Raw genomic sequence first — 25869 nt, forward strand, 5'->3', positions numbered from 1 at the left:
TACAGAAACAGTACAAATAATACAACACATAAAGAAGAGGTAAACAACAGGCGGTCTTATCGCTAAAAAGCGATCTCTTCCAGACAACCTTTAGGTAGCGGAATTAAAAAAAAAATGTTATGTCAGTAGGTGTTCCAGATGCAATAAAAGAAGTCTAGCACAGAATAAAGACAAAACTAAACAATATATCATATACAAATATAAATAAAAAAGATATATAAATACATATACATACATTTATATTAAAATACATATTATATACATATATATATATATATATATATATATATATATATATAATAAATGCCAGCCATAAGTATGGAAAAGGAAGCAGATAAAAGTATTACGGAGCAGCTAAAAACTGAAGTTTAATGAGTCTCTTGAAAGAATTAGGACATTGAGCTCGCCTTAAGTCTAAAAAATAATAATAGAAAAAAAGAATAATTGTCTAGAAAAATAAAATCGGCCAAAATATGGGAGCAACTACATTATTCTTAAAAACATCGATCACTATTTGCTCGGAATAAGGAATAGTAAGTATTATCATCTATTTGAAGGTCCAGCTAGAAGACGAAAGTTGCTTATTATTTTGACTACACAGACTAGAAAGTAGATAACCAGACGCGTTGGAATGGTGAACCCGTGTTGCTTTGCCAATACACTATAATTTTGAACAAAGCCATTGAAACGAATCGTCTTCAGACCTACATTTACAAAAATTACGTTACGCATTGGGAATGCTATGCGCTTTATAAAGCGCTTGAAGTCCTATTTGCCCGGTTAGATACTCACCTCTATGGTTATGCTCCAAACATTCGCAATTACGCTCCATAAAATAAAACAACCCAATTCTTAAGCCGATAGACTTTCAAGTTAACTTAATAAAGTCTATATTTGAATGAAAACCATTAAAGTTTAGAGGTACAGTCGCCAAACAAAGGGGCGAATAAATCGACTTGGTGACAGACTAGTCTCGTAGCAAACCCATTAGTGATACGGCCCAGACGACAATAATGCTATGTTAGTGTGCATTGTGTGCACCAAGGCCGAACGTTATGTCATTCACTAGTTTAATTCTTAATTGAAATTGATATCGTGTGATAATTGAATAGAATAGCGGAAACTTTATTAAAAATATTGATTAATGCAAATGCCATTAAATTTGTGGTACCGAATTGCCAATTCCAAAAACAAGTTGCTTTATTATACATAGTATGACTCATAAATAGCAATGTGCCAAAAGTTTCGCTTCGTAAAGTTCTTCTTATAAAAAATGGACGACTTTTATTTTTTCATACAAAATAATTCAGCAAGCAATGTGTAACTAACTTTGTTTTAATTCAAAACGTCTCATTAATGACGCGACGTCACAACTGTCACAAGTGATCATGATGTACGAAATACATTGCTGCTCGAAAAAAATTCAAAAATTAATTATGCTCTGGTAGTGAAGACTAAACTAAAAAATCTTTCAGAATTGTTTTATGGCACTAAAACCTACGTCTAGTTTAAGTTTGAGGTTATATCAAAAATACACACTGTATATCTGCATGCATGTTTTTGGTGTTTTTTTTTGTAATTTGTTTATGTCAATCTTCTAGCCCTAATTCAAAAGGGTAGGAGGTAATTTACCTCCTAAAACTCAGAAATACGTATTTTCTTTAATATACGTATTTTATACGTATTTTTTAAGGAGAAAATACGAAGTTTTCAGACATCTAGCATCCAAATTAGCGGAAGTCTCATACAAACTTTCATCCGTTAGTTTAAGGGGTTGAACCCTCAAGAGTTCCAAGTTTTAGATTAATTTATTTCTTTGTGTACTAATCTTAGCTTACATACAATATTCAGCTTTCTAGGAATTCAGAAAGTACCCTAAGACTTTTGATGATCGCAGTGAGTCAGTGACGAAATCGGGCTTTTTTAGATATCAATAAAATCGAATGTATAAGAGCTATGTAATTGGAACTTTCTAAGTTTAATAAGTTTACCATTGATATTATACTCCGATAATTTTGTTTATATAGTATAATCAAACCCAAGTTCGAGGTTTCAAAAAAAGGAGGAATCGCTGCGAGAAAATGTACGAGTAGGTACTGTCCTTCTGCTTCGCTTGGCTCGTCTTGACACGCCCGTGCCCCCAGATGATCAATTGATTACACCATATATAAATATTAGAAGGTTTACTAGGTATCTAAGATCCGTCTTTCCGATCTTTACAAAACATTTTAGTGTCCTCAAAACGACTTATGCCCATAGTGACTGACTATTAAAACTGGCAACAAAAATATTCGATGCGGCCCCGCGACGATCAATCGCGATTCTGTGAAGTTCGTGTGATTGGCGACCACGATTATCCGTTTACACGATGGAAGAGGTAGAAAGGTAGAAGAGGAGAGAAGAGGTATGAAAAATTCACAAGTATCTTGAATGCGACGTAACAAGACAACGACGTAATGGACGTAAAAAGAGCGTACCTGGGTCGCCTAGCAGGAGGACGTCCTATCGGACGCCCTAGGTATCGCTGGAGCGACATGGTGGAGGCGGATCTGCGCGAGCTTCGAGTCGACAATTGGCGAGAGGTCGCACAGGACCGAGAAAAGTGGCGCTGTCTTGTGTCGGAGGCCAAGTCTCATTTTGGGTCGCTGAGCCAACGGAGTAAGTATCTTGAATGCGAAGACCCGAAGCGGGAGAGGCAAGCCTACATGCGAGGCCGAGGGCCAAGCTCCGCGTAGAGCCAAAGGCCAGAAGCGTCCGAGAGAGTTGCGCCTAGAGGTTCAAGCGGACTGAAGAAAAAAAGGGACTAAGGCTGTATCTGGCACACAGCCGCAATGTACTATTGATTGATTAGGTACTTATACTTTTATTCCTTGTTTGAGCACTACATTCAAGCAATTTTCTCTTCGGCCTTCTCTATTAAAATACTTGGGAAAGTTGCGGGAAGCACGCACCCGTCGGACGTTCCAAGCTTTCAGCCTTACGCGGAGCTCGGCTCCTAACTCGGGTTAGGTTAGATTAGAACTTCGATCCCCCGTAGAATAAAATAACTACTAATAAAGTGATTTTGGTAAGGTTTTAACTGCGACCCCCGCAGAATCAAAAACCTTGAAAATTTAGGTTAGGTTGGGTTAGGTGGGATGAAAATCTGTACTTAATTATAAGGCTTGCGTTACTACTTGTTATAAAAATTATGTAAAACTTTACGTTTTTATTAAATTAAATATGACAAAAGATGTTATACAATATATGTATTTATACTTGATAAAATTGTATAAAATATTACGTTATACAAAAATATAATATTACTAAAGTCATTATAAAACATGTCTTTATATACTACTTAAAAATAATATTAAAATAGGCATTATAAATCAATGACAGTTTAGATGAAATCACATAAAAAAGAAACGTATGACAAAAATTACATTGTAATATATAATAATATATCAAATGGCATTGTAACAAACGTATGATAGTTTTTTTTAAATAATTATTTTAAGCATTACACACCCCTATTATATAATCTTGGGGATAGTTATAATGAAAGAAGCACAAATGACATTACACTGCTCGTAATTCCTTGGAACTAACAAGATGACGACAGCGACAAAGCAGGATCTTGCGTAATGACCATTTAGAATGCAAGTGACAATTCTAGCAAGCCTAGATCACATCGCGGTATACTAATTACTTGGCTCGTGTCTCAACTCAGAATTAAAGGTGCTAGAAGTAAATGTAACTTGAAAACGACTCATAATTGTTGATCAGTAATACATAAAGTTAAATAAGTAAAGATACTACTACCGTCGATGCTGGAGTTACAGGATTCCATAAGCTATGGTGACTGCTTCATATCAAGGGGGCCGTATGTTTGGTTGCCAGTGACATGGTGTATAAAAATCGGCTAAGAGCATGTCGGGCCATGCTCAGTGTAGGGTTTCGTAGTTATCATTCTGTCAGAACAGGCCAAACGAGGGCTATTAATTAGTAAGTATCATGTACATTACAAGCATAAGGGAGTACCTTAGCAGCGCTTTGTACGTCATGTTTTTTTAAATTTATTTATTTATTTAGGATGATCAACAAACAATACATCATAAAAAAATAATCTGTAGCTTACTACATAACATTAAGGGAAGATGTTTGTCCAATTATAGGCAACCACAGCTTATTCCAGTGTCTTAGGATAAACGATATAGGTACAGTAGGACATTTACACTTAAGCTATTAATAAATAAAATTTAACAAATATTATAAGAATAGCAGGAAATTATGATAACTGATAATTGAATTAAATAATTTGCACTTTGCGACAGAAAAGTAACGAAATAACATATCATTAACATTAACATGTTTTAAGAAAAAAAAATACGAAGGAGATAGGAAATACAATACAATATAAGTTGCAGTCTAACTTAACATGCACATTACTGTCTCTCGGAGTCCTGGGAGCTGAAATGCTTCAACACTTCTTTTAAAATCTATGAGGCTGTTACCAAGTATACCTATCTGTCTCTAGGAGTTCGGGAGATGGTTGTAAGTTAGATTTTCTTAACCTATCTTTGAACAGCTTGTAAACACCAGGGCGCGGCAATCTCGAAGGAACGGCAAAGTTAACCTTAGCAAGCAGTTCTGGGCAATCCACTCCTTTGTGGTTTATTAATTTGTAAGAAACGTAAGATCAAGCATTTTTCTTCTACTTCTTAGCGTTGAATCATGGAAGAACTTAAGACGCGCTGTTAATACGACCGTAGTTTTTGTCCATTACGCAATACAAATCTTAAGTGAGTCAAAAATCGTCTTTGTATTTTTTCTATACGACTCTTATGGACTTCGTAGATGGGTGACCATATATGTGAGCAGTACTCTAGAATGCAGGGCGAAATAAAGTATTTTCCTTGTATGAACGTGCTTAATATGTTATGAGTTCCTTACCAAAAATCCTAACATTCGAGATGATTTCATTATGCGATACTATCATATTAAGCGTTGAATGTTAGTTTACTATCCATAATAAAACCCAAATCACGTATATGTTATTTACTTTTTGCAGCTGCTCTCCATTTATCTTATACTTTGTGTCTTTTTTTAAAATACTATGTTGGTGGCAAACAAGCATACGACCCGCCTGATGGTAAGCAGTCTCCGTAGCCTATGTACGCCTGTAACTCCAGAGGAGTTACATGTTTTTGTTTACATGTATAGCTAGTGTGGAAACATTTTTTAGGGTTCAATTCCATTTATTTTTCTAGGCTTCAGTTGTATATTCTGTTGATATCAGCTTGTAGAAGCAACCTGTCTTCATCAGTTTTTATAGGTCACACTATTTTTAGGTCATCTGCGTACAGGTATGGTTCCTAGAATGAACAACAATAAATAAAAGGGAGGGAAACATATATTTTTCTTTCGGAACGATTTACTTTCTAAAGTATTAAGTTTATCAAAAACCGTCATTTGAGACCCGTATCGTATCGTTTTAAAAGACCTATCCAACAATACCAGCATAAAAATAAGAAAAAAAAAAACTAAAAATATTATTTTGTATGGGAGGTACCACATTATTTTTTATTTTTTTACCATTCTGCCGCCATGCATGACTTATGTTCCTATGCCAGCTTTCTAGCACTAACGATCACGAAGCAAAGCTGAGGACGGACGGACAGACGGACATGGCGAAACTATAAGGATTTCTATGTAACTACGAAACTCTAAAAATGTCTTTCACAATGTACATCCACGCATCTAGCAAAACTGGTTCCTCTAACGTTTTATGTTATGAATAAAATCATAGAACCCTGACATCCCCCCGTCTCTATTTTGTATTATAATTAGTCCATCAAGGACGGAATCTCCGCTGAACCGAAAGTGGCTGGATATCCAAGAACAGGAAAATGTCTTTAACAATATATTATTTATTATCCTTTACTTTGTCATCAATCCTTTATCTTTTATTATCCAGCAAACGTGAGAGAGATCTGGCTATAATCTATTTGCTCTTAATTCTCCAAGTTTCATTTATAATGTCTATACAACATGACGGAGTAGTGGCAACGTAATAGTGACCTCGATTGCATTGGAACATACACAAAAACATAGTGTATACGGGGATCGTCGACCCCGCTCGTAGGTCACTATTCAATCGAGACTGCGCATGCGTACCTTATTCATCCTTTTATTACCATTAACTTTACCTTTATAGAACTGTACTGAGTACCCCTGGATGCATATTAGGGTTGGCACGCACTTGCATCTGAGAGTTAAGTATGCATGTTGCGTAGCATTTTGGTAAGGGTGTGCGTCCGGGTCAGTGGGTCGCTCGCGCAGCTTCCCGGCGCTCCGGGACGCGTCTCTATCGACCGCTTGCTACTGGTTTAGGGTTGTCGAGTGGAGAAATTTTGGAGCCTACCAAATATACTAATAAAGGGCTTTTGAGTTGTTAAGATATTTCGACCGGCCGTGCTCGGTTCGACACGGTGTAAATAGGTCGCGTTTGCACACAGGGGCGTTTTCTTATTGGTCAACGTCTTTGTCTGTGCTTGCCAAGCCAGACCTTAGAATGTAGGTACTCAAAGGTTGGAGTCTTTTCAAAATAGAAATAAAAAAAAGAAATACCAATACACAAAATTCAATAAATTGGTAATCCCGTCGAGTATAATAAAGAGATAAATAACATTCAAGTAAGATATTGAAAGCAGCGACGGAATATACACATGTAGACGCCGCTCTCCATAGAAAAATGCCTTCCAAAAATGACTCCAGCCACACTGACACTGATAGCTATCCCATAACCAAAATTATGTCCCACCAGCTTTGAATTATATCCAATATTCAATTATCCGCTATTAAAAGAATGTTGCGATTGATCAATAAACGTTTTGATTGTCTATCTTCCGAAGACCTTGATTACAAATTTTTGTACTTATTCCAAAATCTATTTTGAACTTTTATTGTGTTACTAAGAATTCCAAATTCAAAAACAAAACAATTGCTTCTGAGTTCCAGAAGGCTATAATAAAATTCTATGCGTCAAACCTCTCGCGCGGCCGGTCAATATTTTGGCGTTGTCAAACCTTAAAAAGATGCTACACTAACAAAGAGGGAATCAATTCATATAATTATTATTTTGACACATACTTTATGATTACGCATGTCCATACTTTACAAGTAGGTACATTCGGTACATTGAAATGTTGAAACATAATGTAAATATAGACTTTTATAAAATCCTGAAATTGTTCCTGCTTCTCTAAGGCGCTGCACTCGTCATAACTGTCATAATTCTCTATTCCGGGTCCTTTAGAAAACTCAAATAAATATAACGGACAGTTTACCGACGATAAATTTGTTCCGTACCTACTTGATCTTCTCCATAAAAAAAACAAATAATTACTTACTCATACCTTACTCATAGATATTGCATAACGATATCCCCATTCAGTCATTATGTAAAAAATGTAATTGGTTATTATTAAACTGCTTAAGAGGTACGACATCGACATTCTGGTTTAGCATATACAACAACCTGTTAATTTAATTAATTTATTATTTATTTATCATGTTCAGGAATCACATTTACACAAACTATAAATCCTATTCTTTCTCTTGTTTTTGATCATTGTTTCGGTACAATTTTACCGTAAAAGAAGGCATTTTATCTGGTTTTTTGAATAATCAGTTTTATACTTAAACTTGTTTTGAAATTTTTTATTGCTTTTGTTTTGATAGCTACGGTTAGCCATGCAAAATATTGGGTTTTATATCTGTCAAATTTTGCCGAGCATAGTCAATTGTTCTGAGCTCAGTAGCCTTGGAGTCATTTTTTATTTAAGCTTAAGTCAGGCTTCTATAGTTATTCTACTTCGTTGCCTGAAAGTCGATAGAGCATTAGTTGCATAAAACATGCATTTCTGCACTTCCCCTTCGCAATCACGAGTCGAAAGAAATTACGACCCTCTCGCCATTAGGAGTACAATTTAAAGAGGGTCCGCACAGGAGGGTCGACACCCCTAGTCAGACGCGCAGCATCCAGTACTGCGCAACTCGACTCTCAGTGTCCCGCCGCACCTTACTTCCGGAGCTTTGAGAGCACAGTCCGCCCTGCCCTCGTATCCTTAACCCTGAGTCTTATGGATACAGCCTAAGTGCATTGAGTGTGTCGTGATGGGGAAGGAGAAGCATCAGCCGATGGAGGCTGAGGTGAAGGTGGCCACAGTGGAGCTGGAGGCGGTGGACAACATGGCGACTCTGCCGGTGGGCCAGCACCGCCAGCAGGGTAGCGACATCGCCATCGCCGAGAAACACAACACGGCTAATAAGGAAATGGAGCTCAAATGCGTGCAGCCGAAGCCATCCAAAAAGTATGTCGATCGATTGAGGAATTGAAATTTTAACAAACCTTCATGTAAAAGCCATATAATGTATGCCATACAATTCCTAAAATGTGTGTGTAATTGTCTTTGTAATTAAAATAGTCGAATAATCGATATTTTGACTTATTAATGCAAATGGATATCTACATAGATATCACTTTATGCACTCTTCTATTCGTATATGTAAAATCGAATATAAGAAGTAATGTTTATTTATATTAAATTAGGTACAATCAAATCTAAATGTTCTTACTTATTGTCGATATCTAAACCCATTGAAAGATAAATATCATCATCAAAAAACTGGTTTAAATTATTGCTGCAAGCATAATATTTTTTGCGTTCTGTTCATTATTGCAGTGTAGGTGCAAATGCGGAGAATAGTGACTAACCTAGCGAGGATAATTCTGTTACGGTTTATGATTTATCCTATTAATTTAACTATGCTTGTTCTTAACCTGTGATGGTGAACAACCGCGACATTGTGTAATACAACTGAAACTTACTACTGATTTAAATATTTCTCTAACACCGATTTCTACGAACACATATGTGCGCTAATTTCATAAAAGATCCTTTGTTTGTTACAGAACCTCCCTGTTCATCATCTCAAGTTTCATCTACGCGAAACTTCTGGTGGTGGTTTGCATCGCCTACGTGATCAGCGATGTCATCACACACAACCTGCCCCTGTACTACTATGAAGGATTCTTCACCTACCTCTATGGCATGAGCATATTGTTTTTGCTCTACGTTTTCTGCTTCCTACTTCAAGGTAAGCGATTAGTCTACCTAGTTATAATAAGAAAGTATTCACCGTTTGTTTAAACGACTTGTTGTTATATGCCACATTGTATCAGCATTTCAGTATTAGCCTCCTGAGATCCAGACGTAGTTGTTTTGTTGATAAAAGAACGTTTTAAATAGGTAGATTGTGGAATGTGTAGTGTAGGTCAGTGGTATTAGCTCAAACATAAATACCTAGTTAAGACAGCCCGTTGAAATCGTTTAAAATAAGAGGGGTGGTTTGCATTAAATAAGGGTCGGCTGGTTTTTTTTGACAAAATGGTCTAGTTAAATTTAAGTTTCTGGGCAGTATATATCTATAATCAATTTTTATATCTACATATTTGAGACCGCCAAATTTTAATGTCTTTCTTAATTTCTACGTCCACGATTTTTTTCATATTTTTTGGACCTATGGTTCAAAAGTTAGAGGGGGGGGGGACACATTTCTTTTTTCTTTCGGAGCGATTATCTCCGAATATATTCACTTTATCAAAAAAATGTTTCATAGAAACCCCTATTGATATGAAAGACCTTTCCAACGATACCCCACACTCTAGGGTGGAAGCGAAAAAAAATTTCACCCCCACATTACGTGTAGGGGAGGTACCCTAAAAAAAATTAAATTTTTAGATTTTATTGTACGACTTTGTCGGTTTTATTTATTTATATATCCATGCCAAATTTCAGCTTTCTAGCACTAACGACCACGGAGCAAAGCCTCGGACAGACAGACAGACAGACAGACAGACAGACAGACAGACGGACATGGCGAAACTATAAGGGTTCCGTTTTATGCCATTTGGCTACGGAACCTTAAAAAGGGATGTTCATATCATTTCTTTAATGATTAATATTAATATGTGGTTTTATTTGACAGAAAGCGCCTGCTGTAGTGGAAGTCCTCCAAAACCTAAGCCACCCCCAAAAGAGAAGAAACCGAAGAAGGAAAAAGAAAAGAAAACCAAAGATAAAGACGCGAAAGAGGGAAAAGACGGCAAAGAAGGCAAAGACGGAAAGAAAGATGGAAAGAAAGAAGGCAAAGGCAAAGACAAGGATAAGGATGCCGGAAAAGAGAAACCAACCAAAGAAGCCAAGAAACAAAGTCAATTCCAGGTTCGTTTACCTTAAAATCATTAAACAGCACATCCATTTTATCAGTTCAATTTTGTCACACACATTGTTATCGCTTCGTTTTGTTAACCCTATAAATGTTCGTTTTGAATTATTATTTTTTGAATATCACCATGATTTTCGCAATTCGTTTGTTTAACCACATCGTCACTGTGACCGCTTGACATGGACGTAACAGGCGCATGACCCCTTTATGTTTACGCCGGCTACTTTTTTGTTTTTTCATATCATTTTGGGCAGGAGGTGTATCCCCGTAAGATGCGTGATAAAGTTCGTCAACAACAATTACAGATTCAAATGGCGCTGTATGCGTCAGACCAGGTGAGGATCATCGCATCCCGCTTGACACTTGTATCATATCATTGTGGAGAGCTTTGGATGTGCTGTCGTAGTTCATTGGTTGACAGTAGTGCTTTTTGTGTTGAGTGTACGTTTTATAGGCTTATTGAAGACATGAGACGCCTCCACGCCATAAGTTTTACACGAAGTTAACGCGTTGATATTCACTGGCATATTACCATTAATTGACTGTTAAAATCGCTTGTATTTACGAATAAGGACTTAAATATAATTTTTGAATCAAATGATAATATAATTTTAAATACGCACTGCCCGTGCTGAAATACATACTGTAATTTTAGCAAATATCTATACTTATTGTAGAATGAAATTGACGATTATTTTTACTACCTATATATATTACACTGCTCGTGTTCAATAAGTCTATTATTTGCTGTTTGGTTATGCTTTCTTGACAAATGCCTGGTAAGCCGACAGAGGAGTTCCTACTGAACCAGCGATGATAATAAGTAGGTACATATAACATACCAGTATAAGAAAGATTAACAGTGGGCACGAAATCGAGTAGTAATACTAATACATTTGCAACAATTTTATCACCATTGTACAGCGCCACTATTTCACCGAAATTATGCTTCTCTATGAGGAGTGTGATTTTATTGGATGGAGGATCATTGGTGGGTCATCTTTGGAATAAGTAATATATTAAGTTTAAAAATGTTTTTTTTTCCTTTTTAACCAGCAACAAGATATTGTGGAGATGGAAGCCGGACCAGTGGCCAGACCAGTACGCAGAAGGAAGACTTCACAAAATGAGCATAGCCATGGTAGCTTTTTCCTACGAATTGGAGCTATTGGTAAGCAAAAAATATCCTATTTAAATACAATTAACTGCTTTGTATACGTATAATAAAATGACGTATTTTAATGCATGGTTAATCAATTACTCAATTTATTAATAATAATCATTGTTTTAGCATTCGGCTTGGGTACCATGATATACAACGGCTTAGAATTCGGAACTTTCTTTGAGCTGCCCCTCGATTCCCCTTGCTATCTTATCTTGAAGGGGGTAAACCCAGTACTGCAGATGGTTTTCACCTTCATGCAGATGTACTTTATTTTCATGAACTCTCGAGTAAGTATATTTTTATAGACAATAACGTCAGAAATATTGACATACATATCATAAATAGACACAGGAGAACTAATAATAATATTTAAAGTCATCTCTCAATATTTCAGTTGAACATTCATCGATTCAAAGTTATTGCCCGATTTGGATTAATGCACGTCGTAGCGACTAACATCTGTGTATGGATAAGAACATTGGTCTTAGAATCTTTAAAGGAAATCACCGACTACCATGTGAAGTATCCCAATGGAGTGTCCGGCGAGACAGTTCTTGGAGGTAAGATATTGCTTTTTTACTTTATACCATGTCGGTGGCAAACAAGCATACGGGCCCGCCTGATGGTAAGCACCGTTACCTAATGGACCTAATTGGCAGTGGACCATCCATTAGAAACTTATAGTTTTTAAAATAAAAGAGATTTTAAAAAACGCCGAAACCATGTGCGGGCATTGAAATCAATTTGTGTCACCGAATTCAACAATGCTTTCACAGAAATCGCGTTTCATATTTATATCAATATTTTAAAATGTATTCATATTTTTCATTTTTTTTATTATAAACTCTGAAGAAATTAATGATCACACACGCTTACATAAATTTAATAGATAGTACCTACCTTTATTTACTCAAGATTTTAAAATAACCGGTTTGTGAGACAACATCTCTAGAAGATATTCCAACACTAGGTACTTGACTATTCTCATCTTGGACGAGTTAACCAATATGGACTAGCCATTAACAGGCGTTCCCCTCTGCCAAAAATCCCCGGCCACCGGTCATAGAGGTTATATAAAACAGGTTGCGGGACGTCAAGTGCATTCAGCAAACGTCAGTGTAAACGGAATGATAGGAGCTGAAATGGCCGACTTGCAGCGGGTTCTCGTGCAAAATGAGATCGGAAACCTCTAGGGTATAGAAAGATAAAGTTTATTTCATCTGTAAGTACTATTACAATACATATAAATATTATCAAATAGTGCACTAATTTTGCAAAAAAAACTTAAAAACATTGTCAATCTGAAAGTGATACCACTTCATGTTACTAGATCCAATTTAGGTTTTTTTTTTTAAGATGACTTTCTAATAATATAACTAGGTGTAACTTCTAATTTGCGTTGCTTATTTTTATATGATCTAGACACGGTAGCGTGTCCAGCCAAGTTCAAAGAAAAAGAAACTGGCGACGCAACCGTGTGTAATATTACACGAACCATTTTGAGCTACTTTTGACCCCTTCACAACTTGAAACCTATTTAACCTACACACATGCAATTTGGCACAGTGATTCAAGCCCCTTAGCTTGTCTAAAATACAAAATTTCATAAACGTAGCTCAAACAGTAAGTTATTGATAAATTAATGTTCAAAAACCGGCATTTTTTTGACTGACTGAATTATAGATCAAAAACCTAACCCACTTCCAGGTGACCTAGAAATTTGAAATTTGGCACCAAGGTAGGCTATTAGGTGTACATAGGGGAAATAATCTAAAAACAGAAATTTATTGAAAATTAGATTAAAAAAACATATATTGCTATAGGTTAAAAACCTAACCCACTTCCAGATTACCTAGAAACATGAAATTTGGCATCAAGGTAAGCTCTTAGGTGTACATAGGGGAAAAAATCTAAAAACAGAAATTTATTGAAAATTAGATTGAAAAAAAAATGATACAGAAGAGATTTAATAATGAGGAATTTACGTACTTTCGAGGATATCTTAATCACGATATGTATAACGATAAATGCACTAAAACTGTGGCAGTAAATCACCACGCATCTCAAAAAAACAGGACCAAACCCACCGAATAGCGGTGAAACATTAAAAAAAAATAACTTATAGTGTCCCAGTAAGATTGGAGGCTAAATATAAGAAAGATAAAGGATTTGTGTGATGAGGCATGGGTGTTTTCTATGTATATAAGTATTTGTATATTATTTATACCTATCGTTGTCTGAGTACCCACAACACAAACCTTCTTGAGCTTACCGTGGGACTAAGTAAATTTTTGTTAGAATGATCCTATAATATTTATTTATTTATATTATAATAAAAAATAATAAATAGTGAATCATTTTATCACCTTACGCCCACGTGACGGTAGCGAAACAGCCAATAAGCTATTTTGACTAAGGTGTAGAGTTTGTGAAGTTAGGGCATGTAGAGTTAGAAGCTTGGCTTAGCCTTAGCTTAGGAGCCTTATGGTTTCGTCTTGGCAACATTTTACATGAAAATGTTTTTGATGGGATTCTGATTTCTCGAACAATAAATACAACCATTTTTGCCCCGTACACGTAAAAATGTCCCTCCGGACAAATGCCCTTACAAAATAATGATGAAGCCTTATTGGACTTTTGAACTAGATCGATTTGGCTAGGATTATCTTTTTTTTACAGGGGTCATTCGTAAGCATACTTTGAGACACTCTGGGAAAGTGTTTGGAGCTGCTAGCACGGCTGCAACTGCTATTGCCTCAACAGCCGTAAACTCTGCCAAAGCCTTAGGAAATTCCATTGGTATTACCACAACCTCTGCCCCCATAACAACTCCTACAACGAGTAAGTTTTGTGTTACATTAATTATTATTCGTTCACTAATACACTAATGTTGTACTTGTGAATCGTTCGCAATCATATTAAAATCTGCATGTTACATGTCAATAAAATGCGTTTTGAACTAATTTTCAGCGACCACTCCCTCACCATATTTGAGCGGGTTTAATATGGGTGGTTTTCCTTCGAAATCGAAAATAATCGATACCATTAAGAGTACTATAGGGTACGATAATGGGATGGTTTATGGTCGCGAACAAGACGCTTGGCCCAACGATAATCCTTTCACAACGACTACACATGCCCCACTGGTTGATGAGAAAGTGACTCAATCTCAGTCGGCAATGTTAGAAGTGTACCAAGGGTTTTACTCGTCGACCTTGAAACCGATTGTCAGCACTATGGTGCAAAGTTCGACCCCTGGCTCGTACTTCACTAGCAGGGACGAATGGGGTAACAATGTCGAAACCTACCGCGTTGACGAACCGCCTCACTCGCCAGGTTTGTCGGAGTGTCGTTTTGAACTTCACGTTTACATTCGTCGCTGATGCACTTTTTATTTGCCGTTGCCTGAAATATTTTAGTGCCATCAGATTCTATTATGTATCGTATTAGGTTGTCTAGTGTTTCCATAGGAAATCGTCTTAGGTATATTTTGTTACTTTTATCACCTTTTGTGCATGTTTGTTGTTTACTATGTGACTGAAAACTAAGATTCTGATAAAATGCAGAAAACTGTAGCTCTTTGCAGGGTCTTAGCTATTTTAGTCTCATTTAGCATTTATGTTTAGTGCGTAAATAAATCCCAACCTAGACCCGTTTTTACGCCTTGTTAACAATATTACATATATTGTACCTTAAGTATATGACCGTACAATGATGATGCTAATTGAAATTAATATGTTTTCAGCGAACAATTCTTCGGAAGTGTTCGAGTCTTTATACAACCTGCAACCGCAAGCGCTGATTGCCAACATCGATAACACCACAGTATGCGGCCGAATCCCAATTATGGGAACCATCGTTACAGACTCCGCTCCTTACCTTTACCCGTTCATCATCGAGTACTCTTTGATCGGGGCCGCCGTTATCTACGTCATGTGGAAGCACATTGGCCGCTATCCTAGGTAACCTATTTTCATATTTACCATTAGAAGCATGTTGTAACCGAAACGCAACCTAACGTTTTGATTGACCAACTTAACGCACCATCTTTATTATTGGAATAAAAGTAGTTTTCACTGTCCATTATCTGCCGGTTTTACATCATATATAATCAAATATAATGTTCGGCAATAGCATTATCTTGACTCATATTTACACCACGATTGTTTCCACTAAATCTTATCACCCTCATCGTTTGACATAGGGTAGTTACACTAGACTTAGACCAAGACTGTGCAATTGTTATTTATACGTCATAATTTCATAAAATTTTCACGTTTAAAATAACACTTGCACAGGCTGCGCCATCAAAACCGCTGCAGACTTATCTTGGTCTAACTATAATAACGGTCCCTCTCCAATGATTGGCCCCTTGAGTTATTCCCTCAAGTTACAACCAAGGTTATTAGTTCTTATGACTGAGAAAAATCCCAGTAGTTACCTCCAACTCGCTTTGATGGTAACTAGTGAGGTATTTTTTTCTCGGTTGTTACCACTAAACACAACTAATTTCTCAGTAGTTACCACCAAAATTTTGTTAGTGTTCAATAGACATAAAATACCTAGAGAAATATATAGAGTGCTTTAAAATATAGGTATATGACGATTCATGTTTCAGTAACTAAAAAAGTAGTCAAAAATATTTTAAATAATTTTGTTAGTTAAAACTTAAAATATATATGGAGAAATTAATATGAAAATGTGAAAATTTATCTAAATAATTTAGCTCAATTTTAGAGCAGTTTACTGAAATACTAAGCAACGTATTTTTTCGTAATCAATTATTTTTATTAGTACCTACCCATTGAACACTAAAATGTTCGTGGTTCGTATAGTTGACGTAATCATCATCAACTATAAAAAATGTTTTTTTTTTTTTTGCGTTTTCCCCAGTGTCAACCTAGTAAAAAATTCCCACTACTTACTACCAAAGCGAGTTGGTGTTAAATACTGGGATGTTTTTTCTCTAAAATTCTCAGTTATTGGTGGCTTGAAGACGGTGACTTTCAAATACAAAATGAGGCTAATGATTGTATTTTAAAGAGCCGGTTATTGGGTGGTTTGTCATACATATAATATTAACAGTAGTTTTTCAGTAATGTTAGATATGAAGTAAAACCGGCAGGTTAGTGTCAAGATTAAATACTGACGGGTACGCGTTTGGTTGCAGCGTGGCCAACGACGAAGATCTGGAAAGACGTCTGGAAGCTGTTCTATCCCGCAGGGCAGCAGCACTGGCAGCAGCTCAACGTGGAAACCGCGTCGACTGCGCCGGAGCTTCCAAAGGACTCTTCTGTGGACTGCTGCTATTGGTTGCTTCGCTCATCTGCTTGATACTCTTCTTCGTGCTCATTAGACACCAAGAGCTGAAGCGCATCTCGATCTATTTGGCTGATGTATCCCATTGCGCTCTGATGGTTTTATCTATATTGGCGATCTTAATCGGATTTATACGGTAAGTTTCATGTTTTTTGTTTTACTTTGTTTAACCAATTAGAAAGTAGTAGTGCGCAATTTCTTCTTAAATTTTTTTAGAAAAAAATATTCGAAAGTTGTATCCATTTATTTTGTTATTACGTTATCCTTTTCTAATGTGTCACTTTATTTAACAAAAATATACTAATTATAGAACGGTTAGTGAGTAAAAACCTCCATTACATTAGTTGCATTTACCTTCTATTCAACTAGGTAGTTACCTATTTTAACTTTAGTTACATTTCATTTTTTTTGTTATTTACTTATTTAGTTTGTTGTTTTCTCCCACCCTGTCCCTCTCCGCGCTCCAATTTTGTCTTTATTTATTACTTTCATTGCTAACCTTCACCACGATACTGTGTGATCTTTACCCCTCAATCATTTACCATACTTGGTTGTCCCTGTAACGGCCAGTGGTCGAGTAATGAGATGGAGCAATACCCCCTCCTACACCGAACCTCTCCGCAGGGTGCAATCGCTGAAGTTCCGCTCCGAAGAACAGTCGGACTTGAATGACATCCTGCTGCGCGTGTCTGCCTTCGGTCTCTTCGTGTACGCCGTGTTCAGCGTCATCGCTGGTGGGATGGGAGCTTTCACCCATGAGCCGAATTTGCTCGTCATGATTACTGGATGCTTAAGTGTTTTTCAGGTAAATCTTCTGACTGCAGTTTCTAAGTACTCCTAAATACAAGGTACTCGCGAGAATCCCGAATAATTGAAACCACACAATTCTGAGGTGAGGCCAAAGGAAGGAACAAATGTTACTTATATGAGTTTTAGGTCCCGACAAATATTTATTTGTTCGGTCTTATCTGAAAATATAGATACGGACAACAAAGTGCCAAAACTATGTATACACCTTAATGTTATGAGCAATACATATTTTTGGAACTTTGTTCTTATCGATATTTTCAGACGTGATTGTACTTGAAAAGAAAATTTTACTGGTAAAAACTTAAAATGAACTGGTACTTTTTTTCTTAAGAATCTAGTTTTTGTAAAGTATTGCTTGACTTTTTTTCATGTCTGTCAATAATTATATTTATTTAGACTAGGCCCCATAGTGGCAACAGAAAGGTGTTTTACAAAAAGTAATAATGAAAAAAAAAACATATAAGTATATATATTAATAGTATTTTAACTCTGAAACTAGAGGAATTCTATAAATGTTTATCGAGTATTTAAATATGATGACTATTCACTATAAAAAAATCGGGTTCCTAGTGAGCACGTTGTATTTCGTATGCATGTTGACTATATTCATGGTAGTTAAAAGCTATATACTTAATTTACTCTTTGGGTAAAAGTATGTAAACAAAACTTATAGCAATCAGCGCGTGGTAGCTACCTATATCGGCCCATAAATATCACCATCAATAAAACTCCTTTTATATTTAGCTACGAGTGGAATAAGCTTCACTAGATCGTCAGTCTATAGTAGTTTTGGTTTTCCGGCAATTAAGTACTGAAAAATAATACCTTTCCTTCTCCTGTTCCTTGCGTCGATATCTTAATACTTGGGATGCACCATCAGGGCTATTCAGGGCATCAGCTTCTCCAGTAGGTACGATAATCCACCGTATATTCCGGTTGTCGGCAGCATGAACTACTTTGGCATCTCGTTGCATATGTTGAGTGTGGTTAGTCTAACTCTTTGGGCCCTCTTGCTCTTTTTTTTTAGTCGACTTTGATTTCAGCCGGATTTCCGGACTAATGCGTTTCACTGATAATTAATTTCAGGTGATACTCCAACTGTTGTTCATCGCCGACGTGTCCCGCCGCCGCGTGCATCTCCCTGAGCAGGAACGCAGCAAGCCGGCGCGCCAGGCCGTCACTTTCCTGCTCATCTGCAACGTTACCATGTGGCTCATTTACACCTTCGAGGCACAGAAAGTACTGGCCAATCCCGTAAGTATATAGTGTCTTAGTATAGTAATTTATTTGTCGTTTTACATGTATGTAAAATGTATTATTTTTGATGCAAAAAAGAATATTTACTTACTTACATACTTATAGTTATTTAAAGAATACAGACCAGCATAATATATAAGCAACATAGGCCTGAAATATTAAAATTATTTTAAACAGATTACTCACGTATTAAGTTTAGTAAACGCTCGTAAGCCAGCAAGTGACGCAGTGAGTGTTGTGTGCAATCCGTCATATGACAGAAACAATGTGAACAAACAATGACAAAACAACAAAGAGAGCAGACCCGTCCTAAAGTCATTAAGTCGAAGCAGTCGGTGCTCCTAGGCGAAGACCCTCAAAAATGGTATCCAAACATTCCGATCGTTTATTTTACTCAATAATACGTGAGTAACTCGTTTAAAAAATTTACATATGTGAGGCTACTCACGAGAGTTCTATAGTTAGGATAGTACTGAAATATTTTACATGTTGTGTTTTGTCTACTAAGTAACTTACTAATCGTTTCAAAAGAGCTGGCTCGAAATGTATAATAGTACATTACGATACAAGTGCGAAAAATAGGAAATTCGAAACGAGTGGCGATAAATTAAAACACGACCGAAGGGAGTGTTTTAAATCGACACGAGTTGCGAATTACATATTCGCACATGTATCGTACAACGTTTTACAGTACATATGGCCCTTTGAATGTTCGACACAGTAACGTAGTATGCTAATTTTCGCACTAGTGCGGTAAAGTAGCACCATATGTACTGTAAAATAATGTTAAATATCTACACTTTTGTCAGTGTTTTGAAGCGTGTCTGTTGAATAATAAAATAATGAAGTAGTTTCATTACTATGTTCCCAATTACAGTTTTTTAAATTGTTAATCAAATTATTAATATCGATTCCAGGTGCAACTGGACTTTTATGGCTACGTGGCCTGGTCCCTGGTTCAACGCTTCACTCTGCCACTTTGCATCTTCCACCGTTTCCACTCAGCTGTAACTCTAGCAGAGATATGGAAGACCAGCTACAAAGCGCGCCTGGAGTGAGCGCCAGAACTTAACACCACTGAGCGTAATGGGTCTCGCAAAATGAGGGTTTCTTACATTACTTTCCATAACTCAAAACCAGGCATTGCTAACATGATTTAAACAGATATTTCTGAATGTTGAACCCTCGATACAGTATAAGGAATGTACAAGTGAGAATCCGATTGTCAACAACGTCCTGGAATATACTAGGAAGCCACTAATTTCGTACTTAACCGGGACAGCAATTGTGTAGTTCGAATGGAACAAATGTTATTGTTATCAAAATCCTCAATTGTAAATCGTGTGACGAATTTTTCGAAACTGTAGTAAAGTTAAACTGATGGCAATCCCGGTGCAAAAAAACAGCTGTTGAAGGTGAAACTAAATATAAAGGATTTTTCAATCGTTTATTTAAATACTTTAGCAGTTTTTTCGGATTATTTCACATTCCATATTTTTTACAGATCATAATAAAATTAGGTTTCTTCGAAGACTGACTGTGGAGACTAACGCGACCAAACAATTTTTACAATTTGCATTGCCTACGACATTTTTCTTTTGTAGGTACGCACGTAAACACAAATTGCTCATTTTTCGAAATCATATCTAGCGGTTTCTAAAATTTAAATAAAAAATAAACAACTTTTTTACTTAATAGTAAGTAAAATTGATTGAAACAAGATACATAATTAATATCATAATTATGCATATTTAATCCCAGTTGTGAACAGTTCCCTCCTTTGTTAGAATAATTTATGTGCCATGATTTTAGGATTAAGGCTCAATTAAAATTTGACAATATTTTACATTTTACCTTCATTCATAATTTGAAAGAAGTACCTACCTAAGTGAGCAAACTTTTTTTTAAATAAATATCGTTTAGTTCAGAATTTCAAATTCGTTCGATGACGTGCCGCGTTTTTCAATTTTAACAATTAAGATATTTAAAATATTACTAACTGCTATATTAAAGTTTCAGAAGATTTATTAGCCAAGATAATAGATTACCTTGATCTGATTATTTGATGTAAGCGAGTAGAAGTATATTGGAGGTTTAATATAAAAATTTCGGAATATTTATAATCGTAAGCCGGTAGTGAATAGTCGGAAGTATGTACTTAATTTTAGGAGTACATACCGATAGTTATGTACTATTTTCAGCCGCAGTAAACTGCTTTATACGGATGATTTTGGGAAGCTATGTAATATGATTCAAAGATACATTTTTATTGCAAGGGGCCATGCGTAATGTGACAAATCCACCATTGTAATTAAGCATGCCCAGTGGATCATGATTGAAAAAGCAAAATTCACTATTGATGGAATGCGAAAACTTCCTAATGCCCATTTTTATAAATGGTCTCGATAAAGTAAACAGTCAGGTAAAAGATGAAATCTAAATTACCATCTGAACACTCTGGTCTTTTTCTACATTTATACCGGATTTTTCATCTCTTTTAAAATCATAGGATGGACCCGTCTCTGGGTTTGACGTGACACTCGATTGTCAAAAAAAGGCAACGGTACATACACGTACAAAATGGCTAGGCTACCGCCTTGTTGCATTAAAAATGGTCACTGCAGATATTTTCGTAATGATCTTTGTGTGCAATCTATTTTTATAGGCTTACTAATTTTACATACGATATTAGATGATGTTGAATACGAAACATGTCGTTTATACGTGATATCAGTTCGATGTTATGGATTGTGTATAAAATAGTTAATAATTTATTTATTTATATAACACATTTATTAACTTTGTAAATTAACTTAAGGTAAAACAAGTAAACCTAATCACTATAAGATCTGGGAGTGTGTGTGCGAAGCAGCGTGGTGTGTATCTAGTTAGTTTTCGAATGGTTTTATTATATTTTAATGTTAAAGTAAAGTTCGTAATTTATTATTAATGCTAAGTAAGTTGAACTGTGAGCCCCTCAGATAATTTCCTGAAAGCTTTGGCCTCTGTCAGAGTTTGCAAGCTCAGTAAAACACGTGAGCTAGGCTTGTCTCATCACTGCCGATAATTTAACACTAGGACCTTTGATAAATCTATACTATTATCTACTTATCAACTCGTTCAATTTTGTAGGTGATATTTACTGTGTACCTAAATGTTTGGAACAGAAAATGCCGACGTTTATGCGTTAGGTTAGGATTAACATTGTAATCGAACCCACACGTGGATACTCAATCAGTGTTGAATACTTAGATACCAAAAATTAAAATTTGGAAATTCCACTTTATAGTATATGAGTAAAAATAAATGTCTATTGAATAAAATAAAATAATATATGTGATCGTAAGTTTTATTTTTCGCCCTCTGTGTTAAACTAAACCATGACTACAATCGAGAGGCATAATAAAATTAGGGATCGAACGAACGAGTGCATCATTTGTCAGCTGTCAGAACAGGACAGAATTAAGTGAGAAAAAATTAGTGTAAAATATTTTATGCAGTCGATAAATATGTCGATGTCATCGTGGATAAAATTTCTACATAATTATCACGGTGATTTGAATTATTTATGTGATTTGTAGTGTTTAGTTTATATATTATTAAAATATATTATTATTTGATAAATTTCGTCTATAAAAATGGGTAAGTACAAACTTTTATTGGATATAAATTGGATTCTGGTAAATAATTGTTTGTCGAACATACAGCGAAAGATATAAATTAAACTTAACACGCACAACTTTTTAATTTTAAATGTATGTTTATCGAAACTTATTTAACCCTGAACCTGAATCCAGGAATTAAATTAAATATCATGGGATATTTCTTCAATTACTAATAATTGCTGTAAACTTGAATATGCTAATCTGACAAAAGCATTTTTTGTCTGTCTAGACAGAGAGAATGTTGTTGTTGTCCTAGACAACATTGGTACAGAGGGCCTTCGTGAGACGTCGCCATCCGCTCCTGTCATGTGCTTCGCGCTCCGCCGAGTTTGAGGGAGGCGGAGCTCAGCTGAGTTCGGCTGCCCTCAGCTCGGCGCGCGGCGTTGACGACGGTACGTTGCCACGTGTGCGCCGGCCGACCCCATCGCCTGCTCCCATGCGGTCTCCACTTGAAATCGATCGTGGCCGTGTTGTCTTCTGATCTTCGAAGGGTGTGCCCTATCCACTTCCATTTCCGGTGAGCGATTTATAGGAAGAATAGAGTGTATAAAACTTTCTTTCTATGAAATATGTTAGTAAGGACATCAATTGTATTGAATTCAGTTAAATTTGTAAATTTGATCTCAGAATTACAAATAATTCGCATTTAGTGTGATAAAATGTATCCAATAAAAATACACGTCAAGTTTGTTTGCCAATAAAGCTTACATGTAAGTACACCCACTTTTTATAGACGAAATGTATCTCCATTGGTAACTATAAAATACTAAGATTGTGGAAAAAATTCGTTTTTGGTACAAGTTTTTGTCGCTGACTGTACTTTTCTTGTCACAGTCAATTCTAAAAATCCCAAATACAATTACGTTGCCTTCCTTTTTCACATTCCTATGGCTACCTCCTCCTACATTGTATTGTCACCCGACTTGCATATGTATGCTAATTTTCAGCTTCAGTTCATTGGAAACCGAAAAGTGGATCAAATTTGACTTGATTACAGACACACGGACAGTAAATAAAAACCTGTAAAACGTAGACATTTTATTTATTTATTTAAACTTTATTGCACATAACACAAAAACAAATGTCCAAACGGCAGACTTAACACCTAAGGGCATTCTCAACAGTCAATAGAAATGTAGGCATGGTGTAAGAAGAAAAGTAAGAGAATTTTAATTATAATTAAATCTATGGCAAACTGCAGAGCTGAAAAAATATAACGAACGAATATACAAATAAAAATATTTCAAAAAATTTCTTATGTAGGAATCTCTTGAAAGCTGATTTGCTCGGGGTTTGTCGGGGGATTTGTGTGTTGTTGGCTTGTTTATCTACGACGACATCGCCAACTTTCTCGACCATATAAAAAACTGTAAAACTGATTTCTTCTTCGTGGATGAGGGCTTTCCTGAAAAAAAACTATTTTATAGGTCCATGATGCCTTAAAATAATTATCTACCAGTCGGTCCATGCCATGCCATGCCAATTGTATATTAAACATAGCAATGCCCCTCTGTTCGACTTTAGTTAGATTTTTTTAATGGTCCAAACTCTTAAAATACTTGGAATTAAAAAAAAACGAACGGGCATAGCTGTGATAGCTATATAATAAATCAATATGCGTAATCTTGGACTAAACTAAATAATACATTGTGTATTAAGGGTGGTAAACAAGAATTTACGAACAAATGTTAATTAAGCCCGAAGCCGAAGGCTAGGGCTTAATTGGGTCAATTTCACCAAACGAGCATTATTATCTAATTTCCATGAAATCTTGAAGTATTGATTTTCTACAGCGGTAATGGCCGAGTGACCTGACGTCCGACTTTCAATCCGGAGGTCGCGCGTTCGGTGAAGGGAAACATCGTGAGAAAACCTGCATACATCCGTGAAAAAATTCAAAGGTGTATGTGAAATCTCCAACCTGCACTGGGCCAGCGTGGGGACTATAGCCCAAACCCTCTCGCGCATGAGAGGAGGCCTGTGCCCAGCAGTGGGATGTATATAGGCTTAATTATTATATATATTATTATAATTTATTAGATTTAATACAAAGTCAAGTCAAAGTCAGTGTTTATTTGTAAAACAAAGGTGAAACTGTTACAGTGGTGTATAAAATTATCAATTTGGTATCACTATGTTTTGCCTTTTGGCGTACAAAAACATGTTCTTAAAATAATGTATACAATATCTTAACTAGGTAATTAATAAAACATTAATAATAATAATTCAGCCTATTTACGTCCCACTGCTGGGCTCAGGCCTCTTATCATGCGCGAGAGGGCTCGGGCTATAGTCCCCGCGCTAGCCCAATGCGGATTTTGGAATTCACATACACCTTTGAATTTCTTCGCAGATGTATGCAGGTTTCCTCACCATGTTTTCCTTCACCGAAAAGCTAAACATACAATAAAATATTGATATTCTTAAATAATAACAGTAAAATCCTTCATTATATAAATTAAAAACATTTCCAATATATTATCTAATTACATGTCGAGAATTACTCTTTTAAATATAAATTAAACTATTATGTTTCGTATGTCAAGAAATCTGAGATTGAATAAAAGCATTCGTCAATATGTAAGTAGATTTGCTAGCTTTTTCCTAAATTGTTGTATTGGCAATGTTTTAATTCTATCCGGCAATTTTTTATAGATTTTGGTCGCTAAGCAGAATACACTTTTTCGTTTTAGAGCAGTGTTTGATCTTTCTGCAAACAGGTTTTGCCATAACTGGTGCTTCTGGGAAATACCTCAGAGACCGTTCTGAACAAGGTTAAGTTTTCTGTGACAAAGACAGCAGCTTCACGTATATAAAGGCATGAAAACGTTAATATTTTTAGTCCCTTAAAATGTGGTTCACAGCTGTCTTCTCGCCTAAGTCCGCGGATTGCTTTTACACATTTTTTTGAGCCTAAAAAGACAGCTTCTCTGTTGGTGGAGTTCCCCCAATACATGATGCCGTAGCGCAAGGTCGATGCCATAAAACCATGGTATGCTGTCATGGTAGTCTCAGCACTAGCCTGCTTGGCAAGATTATATAAGGCGAAAGCAAATTGGTTTACTACGACAGGTTACTGTCTATTTAAAGTCCTAGGAATTTAGTATTATTTACGGATTCAATTAAAAATCTTTGATAAGCGCAATTAATGGAGCTATTTGGCAATAGTTGATTGAAGTGAATAATTTTAGTTTTATTTAGGTTTATTAATAAATTATTATTTTCAAGTCATTATATAAATAAATAAATAAATAAATATTATAGGACATTATTACACAAATTAACTAAGTCCCACAGTAAGCTCAATAATTCTTGTGTTGTGGATACTTAGACAACGATATATTTAATATATTATTACTTTAATACATAGAAAACACC

At 35.9% G+C, this 25869-nt stretch overlaps 1 protein-coding gene across 10 annotated transcripts in view; it reads left to right on the plus strand.

Annotated features, from left to right (window-relative positions):
- LOC133517044 (proton channel OtopLc) overlaps positions 1-22166 on the plus strand; it is a 71509-nt gene extending 49343 nt beyond the window's left edge. For 4 of the 10 annotated variants that reach the window (XM_061850174.1, XM_061850177.1, XM_061850176.1 and 1 more), the window contains exons 4-16: positions 8960-9144; positions 10036-10271; positions 10530-10610; positions 11332-11446; positions 11567-11727; positions 11835-12000; positions 14120-14281; positions 14411-14776; positions 15186-15402; positions 16611-16895; positions 17330-17564; positions 18656-18823; positions 19744-22166. In XM_061850174.1, the coding sequence (XP_061706158.1) occupies positions 8960-9144; positions 10036-10271; positions 10530-10610; positions 11332-11446; positions 11567-11727; positions 11835-12000; positions 14120-14281; positions 14411-14776; positions 15186-15402; positions 16611-16895; positions 17330-17564; positions 18656-18823; positions 19744-19884 (2518 nt within the window). In that variant the 3' untranslated portion in view covers positions 19885-22166. Of the gene's footprint in view, positions 1-8071; positions 8358-8959; positions 9145-10035; positions 10272-10529; positions 10611-11331; positions 11447-11566; positions 11728-11834; positions 12001-14119; positions 14282-14410; positions 14777-15185; positions 15403-16610; positions 16896-17329; positions 17565-18655; positions 18824-19743 lie in introns of those variants that run through there. The other 6 variants (XM_061850184.1, XM_061850183.1, XM_061850178.1 and 3 more) reach the window with 6 other exon arrangements.
- The last annotated feature ends 3703 nt before the right edge of the window (positions 22167-25869 follow it).

This window comes from Cydia pomonella, chromosome 4, assembly GCF_033807575.1.
Source record: "Cydia pomonella isolate Wapato2018A chromosome 4, ilCydPomo1, whole genome shotgun sequence".
Classification (NCBI taxonomy): Eukaryota; Metazoa; Arthropoda; class Insecta; order Lepidoptera; family Tortricidae; genus Cydia; species Cydia pomonella.